The sequence below is a fragment of the Oryzias latipes genome, chromosome 7 (genome assembly GCF_053564925.1).
Source record: "Oryzias latipes strain Hd-rR chromosome 7, Olatipes_Hd-rR_3.1".
Taxonomy (NCBI): Eukaryota; Metazoa; Chordata; class Actinopteri; order Beloniformes; family Adrianichthyidae; genus Oryzias; species Oryzias latipes.
In genome coordinates this window covers 30618576-30643029 of record NC_136243.1, presented here as the reverse complement: position 1 = coordinate 30643029, position 24454 = coordinate 30618576, and the positions used below count along the sequence as shown (strand labels likewise).

Sequence of the window (24454 nt, the reverse complement as noted above, 5' to 3'; positions counted from 1 at the left end):
TGGATTTGATTTCAGGTATTTTCATGGTTTTGCCTCCGGATTGTTCAGAATTTTTTGTAATGGGACAGTCTAATCTGTTTAGAAACAAATCCCCTTTTCTGATTTGTAGATGTATTAATGTTTACTCATCTGTCGCCATCTAAATAAAAGGCATAGTTTCCCTTTAAATGCCAATCTGTTGCGTCATGACGCAGCTGCGTCGGTCAAAGTACCCTTGTGCGTCTCCTCACTCGGAGTCCATCACCTCCCGCAAACCTGTGGCCCAGCCCCTCCCTCCTGCCCTCCTCCTCCTCCCCGGGCATCGGATCAAAGATCCCCGCTCTAGTCAAACTGGGACGGGCGCAATGAGAGCCGAGGAGATGGGCGCGTGAGCACACCTGCAGTTGCACGAACAGGAGGCGCGCAGGTGAGCAGCGGGGTCTTTGTCAACTATATTAGGATGCGATGGAGACAGACGGGCGTGCACGCGCAGTGCCTGCAGGACATGTTGGTTCACTGAATGTTTCCAAAAGGCCCGTGCATTTTCTGTGCATCCTGCTCGGTGCGGCTGGTGTTGCGGGTGCTGATGCTGCGGGTGCTGATGCTTTTATTTATTTATTTATTTATTTATTTATTGTGAAACTGCGCACGGTGCATCCCGTCAGTCGCGCTCGAGCCTTCGGCCGGTTGTTGCGTCACAGTACCGTTAGTGTTTTACTCTCGGCGGAGGTTGAAGAAACGTCCTGTGCAGACACACACACGCAGATCACCCGCGTCTCTGTGCGCAGCTGCGTCGTGACAGGTTTCCTCGCGCTGCAGTTTGACCTTGCAGCATTTCTGCTTCTACGGAAGCCGCGTGCTCCTGACTCGAGGCAGGTGTGTGCTTCTGCCAGCCCTCATGAAACAAACACATTGAATGTTTGTTTGTTTTTTTTACATTGAGTTGCAGATCCATATAGAAGGAAGTTTAGCCCTGCGACCCTGCAGTCCCTCTTACTGACATCTTTAGGTCATGTTGAATCCTGAAGGCAAAGCTATGAAAAAGTTAACTTGATTAAGATTAACTTATAAAGTTAACTTATAAAGTTAATCTTAACTTATAAAGTTAATCTTAAAAAACTCAGATTTCAAAACGTAAACTTGGGGTTTTGTGTTGTGCTACATATTTGTTAGAGGGTTAATAGTAACTAGAAGGAGCTGCATTTCCAGAAGAAAATGCAGGGTTGAATGCTGTACTGCTGAATGAAAGCTAAATTTGCTGAAGAAATGTCTGAACTGTACTGGAAAAACCTTGAAAAGTTAAATGATCAAAAGTCCTAGTAGGAATAAGCTGAAAAAGGTGAACATTGTAATAGTAGAATGTCTAAAATAGGTCAAAATTTGTATAAGGAGTTAATCATTAAAGCTGAAATTGTTGAAAAAATGGCTGAACTGTTGAAAATTTGAAGATGTTGCTAAAATGGCTAAAAGTGCTAGCATTGGAATCAGCATCATCAACCGACTCAAAAAGACACATTGTTTGAGAGTATCATATTGGTAAAAGCTACATGTCTAAGTTGATAGAAAATCCACTTTTTTCAAAATGGCGGCTTTTCTATTAATTCTATCTCCATAGCAACCATTTTATGTTTGGGTCGCCTGGGGATGACGAACCAATCGACGTCAGTTTCAGACAAATCAGAAAAAGTAAACCTTTGGACGTCCATAGCAACGAAGTTTGTTTGCTAACCACGCCCACATTCCTTATATGTCCAGATCCAGTGAATTTCAATATGTTCAGTTCCAGCCATGGATGAAGTTAAATGCAATATTTGCTTCAGATTTGGTCAAAAAATGGCCACCAAACAGTAGGTTGTGTCGACATCCCATAATGATTTCTAAACCTATTTTATAGTCCAAAGCCTTGTGATCAATTTAACGTTTGAACGGTATCTCTAGCTAAAGGCATGTTGAAGTTACAATGGTTGAAAGAACCAAAGGTTTTCAAGGATTCTCAATGTATTTAAATGGAGCGAAAATCTTGGAAAATCCTGGAATATCTTGAAAAGTTCAAAGATTTGAAGGACCAAAAGTAATAGCTGAAAGGAATAAGCTGAAGGAGTTGAACATTGAAATAGTAGAATGATTGAAATAGGTGAAAGTTTGAAGAAGTTTAAAATTGCCTCACATTTTGGCAAAAAATGGCCGCCAAACTGTAGGTGGTGTTGCCATCCCATAATAATTTTGAGCCTTATATTGAAGTCCAAAACCTTGTGAACATTTCAATGTTTGAATAGTGTCTGTAGCCAAAAGAATGTTAAAGTTACAATTGTTTAAAGAAGCAAAGGTGTGGCCAATGGAGCAAAAATATTGGAAAATCTGGGAATAACCGGGACTATCTGGAAAAGTTCAAGGATTTGAAGGACAAAATGTCATAGCTGGAATAAGATGAAAGAGCTGAACATTTTAATAGTTGAATGGTTAAAATAGGTGAAAAATTGTAGAAGAAGTTTAACTGTGAACTTCTGCACGAAAAATTCTCCATGTATTTCAATGGAGAAAAAATCATGGAAAATCCTGGAATATCTTAAAAAGTTCAAGGATTTGAAAAACCAAAAGTCATAGCAGTAATAAGCTGAAAGAGCTGAACAGTTTAATAGTTGAATGGTTAAAATAGGTTGAAAATTGTTGAAGGAGTTAAGTGCCGAAAAACGGCGGAAGATAGCGTAAGAGGAAAACAAAGGGTTGAATGCTATACAGCATTCAACCAATAAAAGGTGAATAGTATCGAGACATTTTGAAATGGTATTACATTTGTGTACACTTACTAGAGTAAATGTGTAGTCAAGGGCTTAGAACTTACTTGGACTTCCAAAACAGGGCTTTTCTTATTTATAATCTAAATGTATTTCTATGTCATTGAATTCCTTTTATTGTAAAAACCCAAACACCCTGGAGTCTGCGAGTGGTCTAGGAGGCAGGCAACCGGCAGATTTCATAATAGAATCCTCTCAAGTCCCACTCTGATCCTTTCTTGATCTGCTTTTAAAGCATTGGCCTTTAAATTATAATTATGCTGTTTTTAGGCAAAAAAAAGAACTTGTCTCATTTTCTAGGATATCGTTTCAGCAGAGTGGCAGGAATTCATTCAGTATTTTTCTCAGAGTTGTGGGCAGGATTGTTGGCACAGAGTAAGCCCACCTCTATTTCCCAACATCAATTAGTTTACATCCTCTCCCATACTGGTGCGACAAAATGGCGAGCAATATCGGAGATGTACGAATTTATAGTTTTGAGCCAGATGCCAGCTCGGACGAGGAAAACAAAGACATCCGTGGATCTAGTCGTCTCCAAGTGGATGCATCAGAATGGAGTGGAGCAGGGAGCTTGAGCCCGTCATAGTAGCTTCTACGTCTCACTTTTCCAACAGCATTTTTTCGTCTGCCACCGATTTACAGCAATTTGAAGAAAAAAGTACGGTACTAAGAAATGCAATCTCAAGCTTCTTATGTCCGTCATGAGAAAAATGCCACAAAGACACACAGAGTGGGTATTCACATCAGATCAAACACTTCTCATAACTTTTGTCTAAAGTGTCACTGAAACTGTAGTTTGTATTTTTATCTTTATTTTCTAAATACAAAATTCAGCCAAGTCTGACTGAAAACATCACATTTCCTCATCTAAAACAGATATATTTTTGACATGCAACATACTTAGCTTTTGTAAAGCTCTTGTTATATAAAAATACCTTAAAAATGTAGAGCGTTGAGTCACAGCTGTCTCTTGAAACAAGACACAACATTCAGACAAGACCATCTTTCCCTTTGCTCACGTTCAACACAAGCATCGGACAGACCGTCGCCATGGTGACTTGGCAGTACTTTTTAAGGCATGGTGGGAAAAGCGTTTGCATTCTTTTATTGCATTTAATATTCAACCCTCTCCAGGAATAAGATGCAAATCTGCAACACCTAATTTGTGGCTTCAGACTCTATGACAGGAGAATGAATTGTTTTAACAGAAAAATAAATTGTTTTAACCTTTTATTTGTCCACATTTACGTTACTGAAGTCTCCCCATTAAACACGCCATAATACTCTGCTAAAAAAAGCTGTAAATAACACCATGTTATTTAGTCAATCGCTTTAAGCCCATTTCCCCCAGCATTATAATCTTCTTCCTAAATACGTGAAAAAACTTTCAAAACCAATCTGAATCACTGCTTTGGTATTATCTTCCTTTCTTTCAAAGTTCTGACCCATCCGGCTCTATAGCCTCTGACGATAATATGTTATTTTTTATATGTGAGTTTTTATAGTAGAGGCAATGCAAAGAAAAAAAAAAAGGTAAAAACAAATGTTCAAATCAGGATTTAGTTTTTTTTTAATAACTTGGAAGTTTCTTATGGAGCCCGTGTCCTCACATAGATACAATAAAATATATCTTGTTCACACAAAATAATATTCCGTTCCCACAAAATAATATTCCATTCCCTCGAAATAGTTAATTTGTGCAAACAAAATAATTATTCATGTGATTAGTCATTCATAAACACGGAGTTAGCAATATTTGGATTTACAGCAGATACCTTCGCATTTCTGTCTGTGTGTGTCTCATTACATTGCATGGAAGACACGGAGGATGTTTAATTATCAGATTTATTTATTTTAAAAAAGTACAAAAGCAACGGTAATCATGTCTCCATGTCTGCGTTCGTTCACATCCCGTCCTGCCGCAAAAGCCGCTTTCTGCGGCTACCTCCGTGTCTCTGTGACCCGCATTCGTTTAAGAGGGGAAAAATAAAAACAAGAATGATCTATTTATTCTTGTCTTGATGAAAATAAGAAAAATATAATATTTAGGATGCCAAAGCTTTCTGCTTCCTCGCGATTCTCCAGACATATCTCGCTCGAGCTATGAGCTACGAGCTCCGGCCCAGCGCGGAGCTCTTTTGCTTGTCATACCAGGCAGGTGGCTGGCCGGTAGACGGTCAGCCGTCTCCGGGATATTGTAGTTTAGGGTCGAATTCCTATTCAACCCTATTTAGGAATTGTCTTTTATCAACAGTCACTTAACATCCGAAGGCTACATGCTACTTATCCCATCATGCATCACACATATCCCATATTGCATCTCGACCAATCACCGTGGCCCTGTAACTGTGACCCATTCAAATACAACAGGACAAATGATAGCATGTAGCCTACTAGCCTTCGGATGTCACCCGAATGACGGCATGACAAGCAAAAGAGCTCTGCGGCGGAACTTGGAGCTATGTTCGGAGAATCGATTCGCTGCGGTATGGCAAAGCAGCAAGCTTCCTAATTCTTATATTTTTCTTATTTTAATAGAGACAATAATAAATGGACATTCTTGTTTTTATTTTCCCTTTCTTGAACAAATGTGAGTCACAGAGACACGGAAGTTACCGTTGAAAGCGGCTTATGGGGCAGGAGGGAGAGCATATCCGTGTTTATGAATGACTTATGACGTGAACAATTATTTCGTTCGCAGGAATTAATTATTGCGTGGGAATGAGATATTAATTTCTATGGGAACGATATTATTTCGTTCGCACAGCTTCATTATTTTGTGGGAACAAGATATTTTTTATTTTATCCATGTCAGGACACGGGCTCCGTAGCTTCTTGTTAAACAATCGACATAACATGGGGACTTTATGATCTAAAAACTGTAATTTACTAAGCTTTGTCTTGTCAATAGATTTGTGGAGGTGATTTAAAAATGTATCTAAATGTTCAGTTTGTTATGGACATAACAGACTTTGTAAGGTGGAGATTTTGCATCAAAATGTGATGGCAATGACTTAGTTTGAGTTTTCTTCTTTTGGTGTGGCACCTTGAGAGGATGTTTGTGTAAAAAAATGTCTATTTATAAAAGTATTAAATTAAAATAAACCCTAAAGAATAAAGTGTAGTTGGAGAAAATACTGCAGACGCTTTTCTGTTTTGTTAAACTAAAATATAATTTTCTTCTTTTGATTCAGGGATCAAATCTGACTGGAGCTTAAGCTTAAACCTTAAAAAACACAAATTTTTTTTAATCATGGAATCTAAGTTATTTGTTATGTAAATTAATAAAGGACTGCAGCTTGTTGGGAAAAGGCCTCGTTAAATAAAAAACTGTAAAGTCGGCACATAAACATAGATTTTCTGGCTCTTCTTTTTTTAAAGAGTAATATTATAAATTTGTCATTTTATGCTCAATAAAAATCTGACTGCAGTCTATCCACATGAGAGATTGAGTCACCATTTCTTTAAATGGAGATGCAGAGTGCTGCAGATGTTGTGAAAACAACAGAAGTATGTTGATATTTCATAATGACATCCATAATAATACAGACTTTTGAACCCCAAATGTAATTTATTTAAGGTGAATTAACATTTACTACAGCAATAGGAGTTTTATTTTGTCATCATTGATTAGAAACTGTTTAAACGCTCATTTCAACAGTCATGGACTTATTTTAAACAATCTTTTTTAGCCTCATCGTGCCTAAATTTATTTTTATTCTATAAAAAATATTTTTTTTAATATATTTTTGCCTTTCAAGCTGATGCTAAATTATGTGGAGTCCCTGATTAAATGGTACTATGTAAAGTGAGGACATACAGAGTCAAAAGTTTCAAATAAACTTTTTGTAGAGTTAGCATAAATACAAAAATCATCTATAAAGAGACTGTTTTAAAAAAAAAAACGGTTCTAACTTACTTTGACAAATAAACGTAAAGATGAACAACATTTGCCTGCAACTTGTGACACTTAACAGCTGCAGGCTGGAGGTTGATTCTTACTATAAACACCTTAGAATTCATGGAGGTTAGGTGATGCTTAGACTGCAGTAGGTGTAAATGACTTAAAAAGTGATTGCAGTCAAGTCACTCTTTTCTCCTCAGACTGTAGTCTTAAACAAATTTGGTTTTTTCAATACCGGCTTCTTTTCAGCTATCAAAGCAGCTGCTGCATGTGTGATACCCTCACTCAAGCAGATGGGGTTACATAACCAACCTAACCTTGGAAGTCCTGCATGATTAGACCTGACGAGCTTTGATCTGGTGACTCAGCAGCTGGAGCGCCTGACAGCCTGACAGTCAGGAAAAGAAAACGGAGAGTCAAATCAAACCAAAATCTTCAAAAGGTGCAAAGATACAACATTCAAGTGTTTTTTTGAAAAGATTTGCTTCTTTTAGACTCACTGAAGCATCTACCTGGGTCATGTTTTTGTGTTACCTTCTCTGTTGTTTTGATCTGCCCTCCGTGGCTCTGTGATGCTTGGTCCCTCTGTTTTAGGATTTCAGTTTTGTCTTTTTTCCTGTGTGCACACCTGTTTGGAGTTTGGTTAATTAGCTGCTTGATCTCCATCAAAGACCTGATATTCATCATAGAGCTTTCACCCGCCTCTTCCTTCATCCATTCTCTATTTATTTTTTTAAATTATGTCCTGATTTCCATATTGTTTTTAGTTTTTTTGTTATTTTTATTTTCTGTACCTTTACAACTGTCTGACTTGTTTTTTGCTCAAAAATGTTTAAAAGTGAAAATATTATCTGATGTGGAAGTTTTTCTGGAGCATAATTAAAAATAAAAGTCAAAACCAGAAATGCTTTTTCATTTTCAAAATGAAGCTGCATTTGACTCCCCCCTGGAAATGCTCACTGGAATTTTTGCGGGGTGAATTTGAAAACGAAAATGCAATCCCCTCTTTGCATTTTCACTTGAAATATGTCACAGAATGAGCGATGTTAAAGACGAAAATGAAAAAGAATTTTAAAAGACTGACATTTAATTTTATTTGTGAGTCATTTGATGCAGTTACATTGTGAAAATGAAAAAGCATTTCTGTTAATCCATTTTAATTGTCAAATTAGACATTTCTAAATGAATTTTGCTACACATTTACTAGAGAACTTTTTGAAAATGAAATGTCAAATTCCATTTTCTTTATCATTTTAATTAAGTGACAGAATAAGCGATGTTGAAGAAGAAAGACAAAAAGCGGTTTGCTTTTTCTTTCTAATTTTGAGTCAACAAATGCAGTTTCATTTTGAAAATGAAAAAAAATTTCTGGTATTGACTTTTATTTTTAGTTATGCTCCAGAAAAACTTCCATAATCTGAGGTATAGAGCATTAATAATCGGAAGAACAAAGAGTTTATCATAAACTGTAAATGAGAGCTAGAGATTCCACAGGATTGAGTCATAATCCGCTAACACCAAGCTGGCACTCAAGCCCCACCAAGTGTGTGTGATACATTATTGATAGTACTAATCTTCCTCCCCCCCTCACTTCTTCTTCACAAAAATAGATGCTGGCAGGATGTGTTTGCAGAGTATTTCTGAATAACCCCAGCCGGCAGCAGCATCTGGGTCTTTAAAAAGAAATGACGGACCGCTTAGCGCTGACGGATGACATGTCTGGACTACACCCGCCCACTGATCCAAACGTCCATCTCTGTGGTGCCCCCCCCTGCTACCGCAGATTAGAGCGATTGGTAACGATTGATCGCTTCTTCTCAGGCAGGGAGGTGGCTGAGTGCTGGACTGCGAGGTCCCTCCTGTGCCAGCTTGAGTCAGCATGCAGCAGCAGCAGCAGCAGTCTGCATGCTGCACACGCAGGAGCTGTGCAGCATCACTCAGCTGTTCTGTTTTCCTGCAGGCTCACAGGGAAAAGGCAAGAAGAAATCTGAGCTGACGCAGGAGAGGATTCCTGCCTCCATGTCGGCTCCTGCTCCAGCCAATCGTAGGTCTGCTGCGGGCTCTCGCCGGTAGGTTTGCTGATCGCCTTTTAGTTGAAAGATTCATAATGCAAACGTTCGATAAAGAGGCTGAACAGAAGGCACTTTTCATTTAGGAAATGTTTCCGTCTCTGCATGGTGGAAGTGAATCAGAGGGTGGAGAAACCGGGCTGACCTTGTTTGTGTTGTTTCTGGCAGCAGAAGCGATGACGAGTACAGTCATCCATCTGCAAACTCCAGACTCAGTTTTTTTGAATGATTAAGGGGTTTCCTATACGTTGTTTTTGCCGCAATGCCGGGTTGGATCCCTTTATGCTGAGCCCACCTGTCTTTGGATTGTGGTGAAACCTGGAAGCAGGAACCGAAAATGCAGGTTCTGAGCGGAAATGCAGCAAAGATCTTTTGCTCACAGATCAAGCAGCTTCCAAAGCTAACTTCTGACAACAAATAAAGGCGTGGGTTTGAACAATGTTTATTTATTTACATCTGGATTCAAAATATACATTTTTTAAAATGGTCGATTTTTCCTCGAGTTCATAAATATCTGCACTGATAATCCTCACGGACAGAAATGAAATTCATTTTTTTTTATTTTTGTCTAATAATCAGGGTTTACCATTTGACATGAGGTTAGCTGTAAAGGTTAGCATCTTGAGGCGTGCTGAGTCTGCAGCTCTTCTGCTCTCTTTCCTCATCTCTCCTCTTCTTCAGATTCAATCCCCTGAAAGTTCTGCAGCCCAAACCCCGCCTAGAGCAAACGGCGGTGTCCCCCCCCGTGCCGGTGCCCAAGCCGGCGCCGGGAGCGGGTTCAGCTGCACACGCTGCCGCTGCACCGGTGGCTATCCCTGTGCCAGCGCCTCCTACGTGAGACACTACTCAGTTACAGGAGCATGCTCAGTTGCTGTAGCTCCACCGCTGTAGCCACTAAAACCAAAACTGGACTCTCAATGAGCGCCTTCTCTTAAGTCTGTCAAGCTTTAGATTAACCACTAGTTTGCTGAGTGTTGGTCGGTATCATGCTTACTCACAAGAAAGCAATATTTCTGATTTGTTTGTGTTTTTATGAAAAAAATGTGCCTTTCTTTAACACATCCATATCAATATTTTAAATCTGAAATGCTACAAGGGAAGATCTTTTTAAAACAAAACAAAAATTAATGTTTTATGATTTAGATTTATATAATTTATCCATCCTCATCTGAAATGATTTTTAGAGTATGGGATGTATGTTGTCAACAAACAGCCAAGCCATTTTACAGAAACAACTGTTGTGTCCTTTAAACAGCCAGAACATGTGTTCTTTAAAAACTGTCGACCTTATTTATCACCGGATATTGAGCGATTTGTGAAAACCTTAACAATAGGGTTAGTTCCATCCTTTGCTTTTGTTATGTTTACAGTGTTTGTATGCTTTACGAAAAAAGATTATATAACATTTAGCCTAAATAGTCATAATGTTAATAATAATCAAATCAAAGGCTTGACAGACTTGCTTCACTTTAGTCTGTGAGAGCTTAAGCACAAGCTCCCCTTTAGTGGCTACAGTGTAAATGGTCTTCCTGTGGGAAAAACCCTCCTATCACCAACCAGCTCATGGCTCAGTCACTGACATCACCTCAAATCAGAAAGTGCTTTTTCTTGGTTTTTCTGAAGGTGATTTCATTTAGATGACCTGTACAGAAATATCTTTCGGACCTGTCACATTAAAATGATTCAGAGAATTAAACAAATAAATACAAATAATTTCATTCTTTGAGGGAAACGAACTGTTCAGACCTCAACAAGGCGACAGAATATGGATCTGCATGAACACACAGACTTAGCTCGTACTTGACAAAAACATCTGGATTATCTACGGAGCTTTTGGTCCAATATTCTGTGGACTGAGGGGACAAGAGAGGATCTTTCTGGAAAGCCTGCGTCCTGTTAGATTTGGAATCAGACTAAAACAACATTTAAAACAAAGAGCATCAAAGTAACTGTCAACATGGTGGTGGTATTGTCATGGTTTGGCGCTTCTTTCTAGATACAGGACCAGGGCAAACTTTTTATGATTTATAGATCTATAAATATATGTTATTTATGAAGAAAGTAAACTCAAGATAGTGAAGGATGCAAGCAAAATGTTTAAATGGAATAAAAACAGCTCGCAATTTGAAGAAGCTAAATTACAAATTTAAGTGTAAAGATAGGTAAGGAAGTGAATAGTGCAGACAATTTGGTCCGCTTCAGTTTTGTTTGCTTTAACCCTCCTAAGCGATATTCAAGTGATTCAGAATGTCTGTTTTCACGAAGACAAGACATGTCAGATGTCAAATGTTGTCTTGAATTGTCTTCATGCATTTATTCAATTTAGTTTGATCTGAATCCTTTAAGTGTGACAGACATGCAACAATCAAAACATTTTCTGCTAAGCACTATGAATTCCTGTTAGAAAGAACACCACCAAAATATCTCTGCACTCCACCTGCTCATGCTAACAACCCCCGACTGGCCCCACATAGGCCCGATGGGGCTCCGTCCATCCCCGCTGATGGATGAAAACAGAACAAGCGGTTTGTCTGCTGCAGCTGCTCCCTCCTGCCTGTTTCTGCTCCGCTCGTGTCTTGGCTTTGTCACATATTGATCCTAAGTCGTCAATATTTGACCATTTCCCTCACTATCATGTAGTCTCGATCTGTGTATTGAGAGACTGTATATTGGCCAAATAGCTGGGAATTGTTACCAAGCCTCCATGAAAAGCCCAAAACTTTGACTTTGTGGAACTATTTTAAAAAGTCTCATCAGGAAGCTCTTTTGAGAAAAATGCTTAAACCGCTAAATTGAGTCAACTGTTTTTGGTAGCAAGCACATGTTGGGGCTTGGCAGCTCTGCATATCCAAATGTAGTGGCACATTATGGAAGACGTGGAGTCATTTATTTTGTACGCTTTTTTTTTTTTTTTTTTAAGTTCTGAGGTGTCCTGATTTTTTTGTAACTGTACAGGGGTCAGGTTTTTTAATGTCTGGAATTTTATTGTGAAATTTAAGCCTTAGTGGTCTGAAATAATAATGCATCATAAAAAAGAGTTTACAATCAACTTTAAAGAGTGTGAAACAACTGAAAGCAGGTAAAATGCTTATGAAAGTGCATGCCCAAAAAAAACAAAGAAATAGTGAAATAAAGATATTAATACTTCTAACCTGCTTAATACCACCTAAGTGGCAAAAGAGGGAAGGAACTAAAATAAATAAAAAAAACTTGTGAGTAAGAGCATACACACCAGACAATCACTGTCATACCTAAAGATGTTTGACATTGGTTTCTTTTAGTCAGAGGGATCGCTCTCTTCCATTCTTGGACACAGTTGAGGAGATCATACCCCTCCTGGCTGTCACAGGTGGGCTAGAGCACACTTTAAGTGAAGTCTGTGTGACTCTGGTGTGATAAAGCCTTAGTCACATGACATACACCCGTACAGGGGGGTGACTTGTATGGGTGCTGCGGGTTTTGGGGTTGTCCGGGCCCATGGAGGGAGGTAGACAGGAACAATCACACCTTGAGACTAGTATAAAAAAGTCTTCCATTGAGTCTCATGCAGCCACCTCCAGGGGTGTCATTGAAATTGGAGGGTACGCCTTTCGTGTGTGTGTATGGTAAGTATATCATGAAATATCCGTGAGACTAATGTAAGTTACACGCACTTATGACGTACGGGTGATGCTGTCATAGTAAGGTGTGAGTACTGGCTCCTTACTGACCGCATGCGAATGCCGCACGCACAGACTATGTTCCCACCGTGCTGCACTCTAGTTGCACTACTGCTGTGAATCCCTGGCAGATGCAAACTCTGTGTCCTGAATGTTCCACAGCCAAAGCGAGGATCCTCAGCTACCAGCAGAGGGCTTTTTAGGGAGTTGCGTCTCCTAGGCCCCCTTAGCTGTTTAGTGCCTGATCACATCTGACATCTGCACTGCCTGCCAAAACATGCTGTTTTGCCTGACAGTTTTATTTCACATTAATGATGCAATGTGCATACTTGTGCACATGCAATGACTAAAATTGCAGCCAACGATGTCTGTTTTTACCCTCCTCTCTCTCCCTGGTCAGGTTCGACTACTGCAGGTTTATAGAGCTAGACTACGTTCCCATGGAAACGGGCTATATGGTCTCAATGCGTCCAACTAAAGGCTATGCATCAACTAAGTCGCCGACTAAAGGATACACATCGACAAAGTCTCCGGACAGACACAGTCGGCCAACAAACTCTCCCTCCACCCCTCGTTCTCGGTCTGTCCTGACTTCTTCTGATCAGTGTTGATCGTCTGAAGCATGAGAAGACCTTTGAGCTGCTCCTAACGTCTTCACTTTGTGATGTCACATTGTAGAAACATCAATGGTTTCCTTCATGTATGGCGTCTGCTGCTTGCTTTTTCTTTTTGTTCTTGTTCTGCATGTTTCCTGGAGTTGTTTGTTGGTTTTCACTTCAATTGTGTGAAACTCATTTCCACATTCCTCAGACACACATTTGTCTGCTGCTGTTTTCGTGATCTCTTTGACTTCGGTTTCTCATGGAACTTGCTCTGCTCAGTCACTCTCTGAGTATCTGGACTGTGCTGCCGTGGTGTTACCATGGCGTCTCCTTTGACTTTGCTCCAGGCGGACTCCAGCAGCTTCTAGCAATAGAGATCCCCATGGAAACCCAACCCTCAGCAGCAGCAGCAACTCAGGCTCCTGTAAAGGCAGCGACTGCAGCCCCACTAAAGGGTGAGGCGACCTCAAATGTGAAATCTGAGATGTTTCTTTCCAACCACAAATTCAAACTGTCAACTGTTGGACATGGGAGCTGAAGTCAGACCAGCACAGTAATTGTGCAAACATGAAGCTGAGGTGTTTAGCATGAAGGTATTTTAAATTACCCGGTAAAAGAGACAGGTTTGTTGGATTCAGTCCACCACCTGCCAACTCATCTGTGGAGAATTGTCTCCTATACTAAAATTGGCTGTAACCATCTCAAAAACCCCTAATTTCAGTCAACCAAAGACTTTCTGAACATAGAACTATGGGAAAAGTGTTTTACAATCTAACACAACCCAGCCTTCTGCAACTCAAGACCTACAAGTTCTTGCCTTTTCTCTGGTGTGTTTAATTGCTACCACATACTTTGTGTGTCGTAGACGACAGAAGTACACATGTTCGGACAACCACGGGATTCGTCCCCCTCCACCAGAGCAGTATCTCACGCCGCTGCAGCAGAAGGAGGTGTGCATCCGTCACCTACGAGCCAAACTCAAGGAAACCGTCAACACTTTGCAAGATAGGTAATTATCCAGACAACATTAGCTATCCAAAAAAAAGACTCTCATTCTAACCACTTCTCACTTTGAGTTTTTGCATTTCAGAGACACGGAGATCGATGAGCTGCGGGGTCAGCTGTACAGGATGCAGGAGGACTGGGTTGAGGAGGAGTGTCATCGCGTAGAAGCTCAGATGGCTCTGAAGGAGGCACGTCAGGAAATCCAACAGCTCAAACAGGCTGTGGATACGGTCCGGGCACGGCTCAGCGATGCCGGCGGCTTCAGCGGGGATGCAGGGGTCCAAAAGTACTTCCAAGATATCAACGCTCAAAACCACAAGCTGGAGAACCTTTTGATCAGCATGGAATTGGCTCAGGCTGGATTAGCCAAGGAGGGAAGCTCCATGCCAGGTTGTAGGACCCGTGTTGGGGGGTCAGCGCCAGCGTCTGTTTCTGGGGAAAGCCCAGGGGGTGCTCCCAAATTAACAGTTGGGGGTAGGGGGTCTTGCTCTTGCGATGCCTCTCCAGCCCGTTCTCTGACTCGAAGCTCCACCTACACAAAACTGAGTGATCAAGCCCTGGCGGACCGCAACAGCAACGGGGTTGACTTTCCTTGTCTGTCGGGAGATGGCACTCAGGACAGCGGCTTCGGGTGTTGCGGGGAAAACAGCATCCCTAGCCGGACTGATCTGCTGCTAGAAGCTGCCTACCTGTCGGAGGAAACAGCATCTTTACTCAACTCCTACACACAGGCCTTTTCACACACTCTACCACATTCTTCTCCCAAGTCTTTACCCAACACCATTCCCCACTCCTACTCCCATACCCTGCCTCATTCTTTTCCTCACAGTATGTCCCACTCCGTCCCCCACACCATGCCACACTCCTCCACCTATGAAAAGCTGTGCACGGGCGAGCATCTTCCACCATTTCATTGTGGCTTGGGTGGAATGAGTTGCATGAGCCACCCCTGCTTGTCCCACCACCTGTACCTGCACCCCCTGAGAGAGATGGGCATTCAGACAGAGAGCTGTCCTCTGCCCACCACAGCGGGGTGTCCGTCTGACCTGGACACGATAGCGGAGCAGCGCACTTTCCGCTCTCAGGCTTGCAGCCCCACGTCCACCTGGATGTCTGACGAAGGGGAGGAGGATCTGGACTCTATTACGACCACAGCTTCAGTCACCACAGCAACAGTTATGAGTACAGCCACAGAGCCCATTCCAGTGTCCAAAACACCTCTGATGCCTCCTTTGCCGCGGTCTGCCACTGTGGCATTTTCCGTGGAGAATCTTCATTGCATGGGAAACCACGGAGCTGAGGAAGTTGAAAAACAGGAGAAGGAAAAAAGGGAAAAGGAGGAAACTATGGCAGAAAGTCCAGTCAAAGAGTGGCAGCAAGGAGGCTCTGAAAGCATGGAGGTGGAGAGTAGGGGGAATGAAAGGAGAAAATCTCAGCCAAAACTGTGTGATTTGGAAAAGATTTTAGGCGGTGAGCTTCAGCTTGGAGTCTGCAGTGGAGAAACCAGGCAAGGTGAGACCAGCTTTGAAACCCCAAAAAAGGAGAACAGTCAACAGGAGGATGATGTCTCGCCTGAATCTACCTACGATGAGGCAGCTAAACCGATCTTAACCCACGCTGATTTATCTCCAGGCGTCAAAGAGCCTCACACGTCCCAACCAAGGAGATCGGCCTCAAAAGAGGAGGTAACTGGTGACGTGGTGGTGGAAGTGCATGATGAGGATGGTGAAGATAAGACTAAAGAACAAAGCGGGGATACAGATGAGGACGGGGATGGGTCAGGGTCGGGGAAAATACAAAAAAGCTACTGGAGTCGCCACTTCCTGGTGGATCTGCTGGCGGTGGCCATCCCTGTGGTGCCGACCGTGGCGTGGTTTTGCCGCGGCCCAGTTCGTGACGGACAGCCCATGTATCACATAGGTTCCCTGCTGAGAGGCTGCTGCACTGTGGCGCTGCACTCTCTGCGCAGAGGAGGGGGGCTAAGGCATTACCCTGCAGGCGGGGGAGACTTGGGGGCATCAAATATATAACTAGGCCTTCTTCTGTTTGGGGGGAACATGTATGGAAAAAAAAGGGGAGAAGAGCAACATCTCCCAGCCTTTTTGTCCTTCAGAAAAGAGTACTGGGACAGGAGAACATTGCTCTTTTTGGTCCTGCTTCTCATCGCCTCTCACAGTTTGTGCTGTAGCTACCAAAACGGTTTGTCAGCTGGCTCTAGCAAATGCAAGTAGCTGCTTGAAATGAATGATCGATGCCTGGATGTCTGAGGGGGACTGTTACTCCAAAGTGCAGGGAAAATGTTCGTTAAACTGTCAGCCATCGTTTTATCACATGTTGGTGAATGTGTACACAATTATAATAATATGTCTTTATTAGAGCATACGTCCAACCAAGTCACAACAAGATTCAGAGGAAAAACTCAAACCTGATTGCCAACATCCTCAACTTTAGATGTCAGAAGATCATTACAGACGCAGAACTCAGGGATGTTTTGAGGGTAGAAACACAGCCAGAGATGAAGAACCGCCCCAACGCCATAACCTTTCCTCTTAGTGTCTCAAAAATCAATCTTAATTTAATTAGGAGAATGTACAGTAAATGACTGTGGGAAACAGCTAGCTATGGCAGCTGGCTGTGCAAAAGAGGCAAATCAGATTTTTACAAATGTGCATTTGTAAACCTTTTTAGTCTGTGTAGACAATCTCAAAGCTATGAGAGGTTAAAAAGGAAATTGATTTTTAAAAGTTTACCCACAAAAACCTTTTAAAAACCTAAATTTGAGTTTCATTTTGCCTGTTTTTTTTAGCAAATCAAGAGTAGAAATTAGTTTTTCTAATAGTTTTTCAAATCTTTTCCTTAACATGTTTTATTTATGATCTGTGCTGACTGTGGCGTAGGGTCTCATTGATAAAAACATCTATAAACTAAAGTGTTTGCAAAACCTTTCACTATTCAAAGAAAAAACGTTTTGGTCTCTTTGGCTCATTTCACCCTGTCATAGAAACATGCAAGGTTTTCCAAAGCAAAATCAATTGATTTCATGACAAGAAAAAAAATATCACATTATAATGTGGTAAATGACTCACACGAATGTGTTCCTTTTTGTGGCCACCTTGATAAAATAAGAATATTTATCAATTAGGAGGCATAATCCTGCACTGCTGTACTGCAATCAGTTTTCCTGAAAAAAGCCGTGAGATCTAAAAGTCAGGTGAATGAGTGAAGAAGTTCCAGAAGATGCAGAATAAAAAAAGCTTTCAAAGAGTAAAAACACACAGATACATTCTTAAAATGTCAGGAAAACATATTGGACATGCAGTATTTCTACATGTAAATTGTTAACAGCATTTATGCTTTGTCTCGTGGCCGTCTTCAAAGTCAGTCACCCCCATGTTGTTAGCTACCATGGCTAAAGTGCTGAAAGGCACAGAATAAAGAAAAATCAGATCAATTTAGTCTTGAAAATGATAAATTAAGGAGATCAAACGCTGAGTGATTCTGTCCTTCAGCTTCTGTTTTACCATCAGTTTTTGAAAAATTTCCATTCAAGTGTTTTCCTCGATAAGACAGCCATCCTCTCATCCCCCCATCACACCTGCAGCTTCATCTGTGAGGCCTAGAATTTGCTCGACTTTTTACATTCGAGTCACATTTACTTTTTCATTCCTCATAGAGTGGAATCTGAATTGTTTCTCTAATAGAACATGTCTGAATGGTGGAGGATTGGAACGCAGAACATGCAGTTCAACTATTGACTGTTTATTAGAACTGGACTGAGTGACCCCCGGTGTTTCAATCCAGAATGGTAAAAATGGTGAGAGTGGTTGCCCCAGAAACCGACTCTGACCAATCACAACTTGCTGACAATGTCTGTTTCCAACATGGCGGCATCCATTTGGAGAAAAAAAGGTGCCTGAACACTTGAATGAATACATTTGGTTTAGGCCAGGAGTAAGCCATTTACTATGATTGCCGTCACACTCAGTAGGTCCAGTTCTCTTATATAGTCAATAGTACAACTGAAAACTGCTGTGTATTTACAATGAAAGCCAACATAGAAAAATGTGAAAGTCACAAGAGCACAGCTCATTTTGTTTCTCTCAACACATGAATCTCTGCTGTGCTATTTGGTGCTATCGCTATGTGCAACTGGCCAGGCGTTTGCTAATTTACTCTTAAGATGAAGGGGTAGCACAGGGCCACACCACCCTTTGAAAGAAATTACATTTCATCAGAAATGAAAGAAAGTAGAAATTTCTTTTCTATAAACTGTCAACTATAAACTAGTCTCACAACATTATATGAATGTTGTTCTAATATAAACATAGCGTTGAAGCGACTTTCCTGTTGAAGCTTCCTGAGGAGTCGATGGATTCAGTTTTGTGTCTGATGTGTTTCTATCTTATCAATATGCAAAAAACCAGTGGGAGAAAACATTAAGTTTGCTTTGTATAAGTTAATAAACCTCGTTAACAAAGGGCAGAAGAAGTGAATGCAAACAAAACTGTGGTGGCAATGTGGCATCAAAATAGAAGAAAAAGAAAGAAAATAAAGAGTGGTCAACTTAAATGAAAAGTCTAAGCTCCCCCCTCCTCCTCAATTGCAAGTGCAGGTGAGCAGGCGCTTATCAAACCTTTCTTCCAAGTGTTGCTAATTAACTAATGTACTAATCCAGTTACATTTGGTTTCCTTTCCTTCAACTCCAACTGTTCTACCCCTCTTGTTTGGTTCACTGTTGGCTGTGTTTCTACCCCGGGAATGTTCTCATTTGGTCTTAAACCATTTAAATATATAAGTTTATTGTTAGTCAGTAGAAAAACACATTTATTTTCATCTTTTTTTTTCATGAGCTTTAGGAGTGATATCATCGTGCTCATTTAACTTTAGCCTGTAAAGTGTCACGTATCTCAGAGCTTTTCTGCAAAGAAAGCTGGAACTGCAACTATAAATCTCGTAGAGAAGTCGAGTCATAACCACCTCGGGCACTTTAATGTGAATGAAGCCAGTCTTGCTCAGTCTGTGACCTGTGCTGTATATTTCTGCTGTTGTTGTATAGGCTTTTCCCGTCAGTCTGGTATAGAGTGTGTGTTCCACTGTGCAAGAGTCCGTCACCGAGAACAAACCGCTTTATTTAAAGAGAATCTCAGATCCTCCTGTGATCCTCATGGACTCTTCAAACAGATGTGGATCTGGTTGACAGAAAAAGAACAACTTTACCGTCCGTTGATCTTCTGCAGATGTTCAACTGTTTTTTGCTTTTCGGCGGAGATACACCACCCTCCCATCGATGTGGATCGAATCATCTCTAAGTCCTCTGTTCTGCCCTGAACATTGTTTTTGTTGTTACATTTATCGAGAAAAAAAACTGCTTCAGAATTTTGATCATCTCACTTTGAGATGTGTTCAAAGAAGCTCGAGTACAATGTTCAGAAAGGTTGTTTGGGTTTTGTCTTTCTTTAAAAAATTCCTATCTAGTTGTTCAAAAGGTAAAGTTCTAAAACAGATTTTCTCATCACATCCACATGAGTTTTCTTTTTCAAAAGAACAGACATCAACAGTGCTGTAGCCTTTGAGATGATTGCCTTTAACTGCTTTAGTGGACCTTTTTGCAGTTTTCAACAAAAGAAAATGCATTTTTTGTCCTTAAAATAGATTTTTGTTTGACTTTACTTGAATATTAGCTTCAGTTCCCACAGGTGTCCCCCAAGGCTCACCTCTAAGACTCCTTCTTTATTCTATCCCAGAATAGTGAACTTGTTTTTTTCTGCTGGGTTTGAGCAGCTGAAATGACTGTTTGCCCCAAACAGTCTGAAACAACAGCAAATAGTAAAAACTAAAAGGCCACACAAAACAAAGGAACATAATAAATAGCGTTAATGATTAGAGAAAGATCACAAATAAGATCTTTAATATCCAAAAATAACTTTTGCAGCAATTAATGGGATGGTTTAATTTCTGTAAAAAGGGAAAAAAAAGACAAGCAAAAAACAAATCCCGTCAAAACGTCCTCCAAAAATGGAGGTTTGAACTAACGTTCTCAACATTCTCCTCTCATATCCTGTTGGGACATGGATGTAGCTTTGGATCCCCTCTTTCAGAAAAGCATGTTTCCCACAAGAAAAACCTAAAATGGCGGCTATTTTTAAAGATACATTCAGGGTTTATTAAAAGATTCAATTCCTAGTTGGCCCAGTCACAACAATGTAGGCTGTTAATGCTCATAATACCATTATATTATATATATATCATATGTAATTGAAAATCTTGGATCGTCTTATGGTGAATGAGTTTTTCTGAAAGAGGGGATCCTAAAGTACCTTTATGACAGCTTTAGTGTTTGTGCCACAAAACGCACAATTATTTAGTTGAAGATTCTGCTTCAACTAATATGCTTATTAACAATGTGTGTACAAATGATCCGGCTGTTATCTCTGAGGCATTCTGTCAGCATTTCTCAAAATCACCTCCTATTGAATCTACTTCTCATTCCATTTCTCACTGTGTTAACTTGTCCAGTGACAGTATCTTTTCCTTCAGAATGGTCAATCCGACTGATGTAGAACAGGTCATAAATGAGCTCTCATCTACCAGTAGTGCTGGTCCAGATGGCATCGAAGCAAAATTTGTTAAACTTGCTTCCCATGTGCTTTGTTTTCCCTTGGCTGCTCTTTTAAATCTCTCTTTTACCACGGCTGAAGTCCCCTTGGCTTGGAAACGTGCAAAAGTTATACCTCTTCATAAAGGAGGGAAATCTAATGACATGAGCAATTATAGACCAATTTCAATCATCAACAGTATTGTCAAAGTATATGAAAAAAATATCTTTAATCAACTTTCAGAATACCTAACACTTAATAATATACTATCTCCTTTCCAATCCGGTTTTCGAAAACATTTCTCCACAACTTCAGCTTTGTTAAAATTCACCAATGATATTTTCTCTGGTTTTGATAATAACATGTTAACTGGCGCCTTATTTATTGATCTTACCAAAGCTTTTGACATGGTAGATCACTATCTGTTACTGGACAAACTTCATTCAATTGGCCTTGATAGATCCTCGCTCCTTTGGTTCAACTCATACCTTCATCATCGTCAGCAGTGCGTGCTTTTTAATGGCAGCTATTCCAACTTTCTAAGCGTAGACAAAGGCGTTCCACAAGGTTCTGCACTCGGTCCCCTCTTATTTTCTATTTTCATTAATGACCTTCCAACTAAATGCATTTACAGCAATATTCAACTTTATGCCGATGATACTGTCATTTACTCCTCTAAATCCAACATTGTTGACATTCAGCATTCAATTCAACATGATTTTAATTCTGTTCAATTGTGGTTACAATCCAATAAACTTCTACTCAACAAATCTAAATCCTATTTTATGTTGTTTCAAAAAAGACTACGTCCTGTAGCTGCAAGTGAAATACATTTAACTTACCTGGACATGTCACTTATTTCAGTAGCAGAAAAATTTAAATATCTTGGTTTGTGGCTTGACTCCTCTCTCTCTTTTAGTGCTCATATACAGTCCATTGTCCACAAATTTCGTATCGTTTAAAATTACTTTATCTATCAATCAATTGTTTTAGTCTCTCAGTCAGGAAGAAAATCATCTCACAACTGATTATCCCGACTTTAGATTATGGTGACATCATTTATCAAAACACTACTCTCACTAACCTCCGACCACTGAACGTTATATATAACAGCTTGTGTCGGTTTATTCTTCGTTGTCCATTTAGAACTCACCACTGTCTTATGTTTCAGCAACTGTCCTGGCTTCCCCTATCCTCTCGACGTCAATTTCACTGGCTATTGTTCATTTTCAAATGCATTAACCTTAGCTATCCAGACTATCTCAAACAATATTTAACTCCTTTTCAGTCTTCTTATAATTTACGTCATGCAGATCAAATTTTTTTTGCTGTTCCAAGAGTTAAAAAACAAATTGGAAAATATTCATTTAATTATAAGGCTCCCTCCGACTGGAACAATCTTCCTCTATCCATTCGCTCTTTAACCTCATTCTTTGCATTTAAAAATGCCTGTTTAGTTCATCTTCAACACTCATGTAACTGTTTTTGATTTAATTTGATTTCTTTTCTGCCTTTTATTTATTATTTTATTTCCTTACCTTAAATTAATTATTAATTACTAGTAGGTGCATTAAATGCCTATGTTTGTGTGTGTGTGTGTGGGTGTGTGCCTGTTTGTTGTCTTGTAAATTTTAAGTTCTTTTTGTCTTGTTTTGATATATGTAAAACTCAGCTGTATCTGTCGGTTATTTATTTGCTTGTTTTGTTGTATTTTGAGGACCCCCTTGAAAACGAGATGATACATCTCAAGGGGCTTATCCTCTAAACAAATAAATTGAAATTGAAATTGAAATTTTAATAACCAGTTCTACTATGTGGGTGAGAGTAGTTAGGGGTTTGTTGATTTATTTTCTACACAAACCCAGACCAACTCTGTAATCAGGAGTTAGTATCCAGAAAAATGACAATAAAAAGAAGGTTCTACTCAGAGAATCATGTTCTGACAGCAGCCGCATTCAAATACAAGTGTCTCTTCATAAACTGCATTACTTTGCACAATTACTTAAAGTAGAGATTGTATTTTTATGTACCGTGTAGTTATTTTTGTGTTGCCCTAAAGTCCAGCTTTTTTGGTTGAAAGAAAAGAAATGAATTTGATAAATGTTTGTCTCCACCCCTGAAGAACCATCCCAGTGAATCTCTCAGAATTAAATTTGTGGCACAGAAAGATTTTTTTTTTGAGAGTCCTGCTTTTTTTTGGTTATTCTATTCCCGCCCCCCATCAATGTTTTGTGTACTCCCACCACTAATAACTGTATGAAATGGAAAGTGAAATACAAAAAGAATAAGCCATAAACTGTAAGTAGAGTTCATGTTTGAGTGTGTATTAATCTGGAACGATCATCTGAAAGCCCCCGTTTATCTCCTATCCACAGCAACCACACGTTTGATCAAAACACGTGGTTACTGGGAGTGGGAGGGGCCTTTGTTCTTCTGAATGCCTGCTATATTTATATTATTTTGTTGTTTGTGCATCTGCTTTTATTTTCTCAGCTTTTGCATTCATTTGGCCAAAATTCTTTAAAAATTTCACATGAAATCAAGATGAATGTAAAAGAAAACACATATTTTGACAGATGGGTGGGATTGAGGACAGGGTAATTCTGCATTTATTCTACTAAATTTTAAAAACTGTATATATATTTTCTTTATTTATATAGTTTTAAAAATATTTTACTTTAAGCAAAGTAAGTAAATAAATAAAAAAAATTATCAATAAGGGATTTTAGTTTCCCAGTTCAGTGAAGTTGTAAAATGCCAAGAACTCTTTGAAAGGAAAAAAAATGAGGAACTAAAGCTGCAACAGTGTAATAAGAAACTTTACACTTGGTCGTCTGTAAGTAAAATGACCAAACAATCAACGTCAGAGTTGCAAAACTTTAATTTAATTCCAAACTTTAATCTTGTTTTTAAATAATGCAAGGTTGTGAGCTGGTTAAGATTTTCCTGTGATGTTTCATGCCACAAACGAAACAAAGACACTTTTTTTTAATTAATCCATTAAAAACTAAATATGTTACATTTGAACAAAATAACCTAATCTGGCCTTTAAAGCACAGTGGTGACACTGTGGTGGTTTGGCCTACATATTTTTCCGTATATTAAGATATACTCAGATTCTTGGTGTGTCACCACTGATTTACTATTTTTGCCTCTTTATTTTCTTAATATGAGGATGTAAAGCTTTTAATTGTTTCTATGCAAACCTAAAGAGTTACTTAAAGTATAACACGGTAGTAATTCCTCATCATTTGACCATTTTGTTCTTACCGGTCATAGAAAAAGTTTATTTTCACAGCTTTATAGTTTGTACTTTAACTTATGTTTGTAAAAATGGGAAGTTTCACTTTTTTTCACTTCAAATTCCATAAAAACAAGTTAAATGTTTCCAGGAAACCTTTAATTTTTAAGTGAAATCTTGCAGTTTTTGTTTCTGCATTATTGGATTATATAAAGTTGGACCTTTCGCTGAGTCTGAATGTTATAGAAATGCATTAAAGTATGGATATATGGCAGTCATTTCATGCTGTTCTTGACTATTGTATCCACAGATCCTCTTCTTGAACATTTTAACGCTGCAGACATTCAGTAACTGTAAAACAACAGTTTTAATGGCAATAGTAGAGTGTAAGATAAGATATCACTACGTTACTTCTGCCAAACACTGTATGAAGAAAGACAAACATTAAACATGAGCATGAAGGAAATCTTTGTCTTCATCTGTTTTTTCTCATCTTTGTTCATTTCAAACCCTAAAGACTTCAATTTTATTAATAATAAGTGTGAAGGGGTATTCCCATTAAAAAGTGGTCGATCATAATCAGTTTATTTAATGTCAAACTGGT

General features: G+C 39.5%; 1 protein-coding gene and 1 long non-coding RNA gene across 6 annotated transcripts in view; one reads left to right on the top strand and one right to left on the bottom strand.

The window, feature by feature from the left end:
• Positions 1-8034, bottom strand: part of LOC105354330 (uncharacterized) — a 44360-nt gene extending 36326 nt beyond the window's left edge. For both annotated transcript variants that reach the window (XR_002873509.2, XR_013657242.1), the window contains exons 1-2: positions 7213-8034; positions 6996-7066 (exon numbers count right to left, since the gene is read on the bottom strand). This is a non-coding gene — a long non-coding RNA (uncharacterized LOC105354330). The remainder of the gene's footprint in view (positions 1-6995; positions 7067-7212) is intronic.
• snphb (syntaphilin b) lies at positions 184-24316 on the top strand. Of its 4 annotated transcripts, XM_023956403.2 has the most exons (7): positions 184-406; positions 8639-8747; positions 9429-9581; positions 12807-12986; positions 13356-13463; positions 13874-14017; positions 14099-24316. In XM_023956403.2, exons 2-7 carry the CDS (start codon positions 8698-8700, stop codon positions 16041-16043), a joined length of 2580 nt encoding a protein of 859 aa, XP_023812171.1. In that variant the 5' UTR covers positions 184-406; positions 8639-8697; the 3' UTR covers positions 16044-24316. The 4 variants fall into 4 exon arrangements, with proteins under 4 accessions (XP_023812171.1, XP_023812173.1, XP_078806060.1 ...); XM_023956404.2 differs by lacking the exon at positions 9429-9581 and having other exon boundaries at positions 185-406; XM_023956405.2 differs by lacking the exons at positions 9429-9581; positions 12807-12986.
• Positions 24317-24454: the final 138 nt, after the last annotated feature.

Excerpts from the sequence above, each read along its gene's own strand:
- snphb (XM_023956403.2), top strand. The coding sequence starts at position 8,698 with ATGTCGGCTCCTGCTCCAGCCAATCGTAGGTCTGCTGCGGGCTCTCGC. Across the intron at positions 9,582-12,806 it reads CCTGTGCCAGCGCCTCCTAC|GTTCGACTACTGCAGGTTTA; the intron begins GTGAGACACTAC and ends CTCCCTGGTCAG. Across the intron at positions 14,018-14,098 it reads GTCAACACTTTGCAAGATAG|AGACACGGAGATCGATGAGC; the intron begins GTAATTATCCAG and ends TTTGCATTTCAG.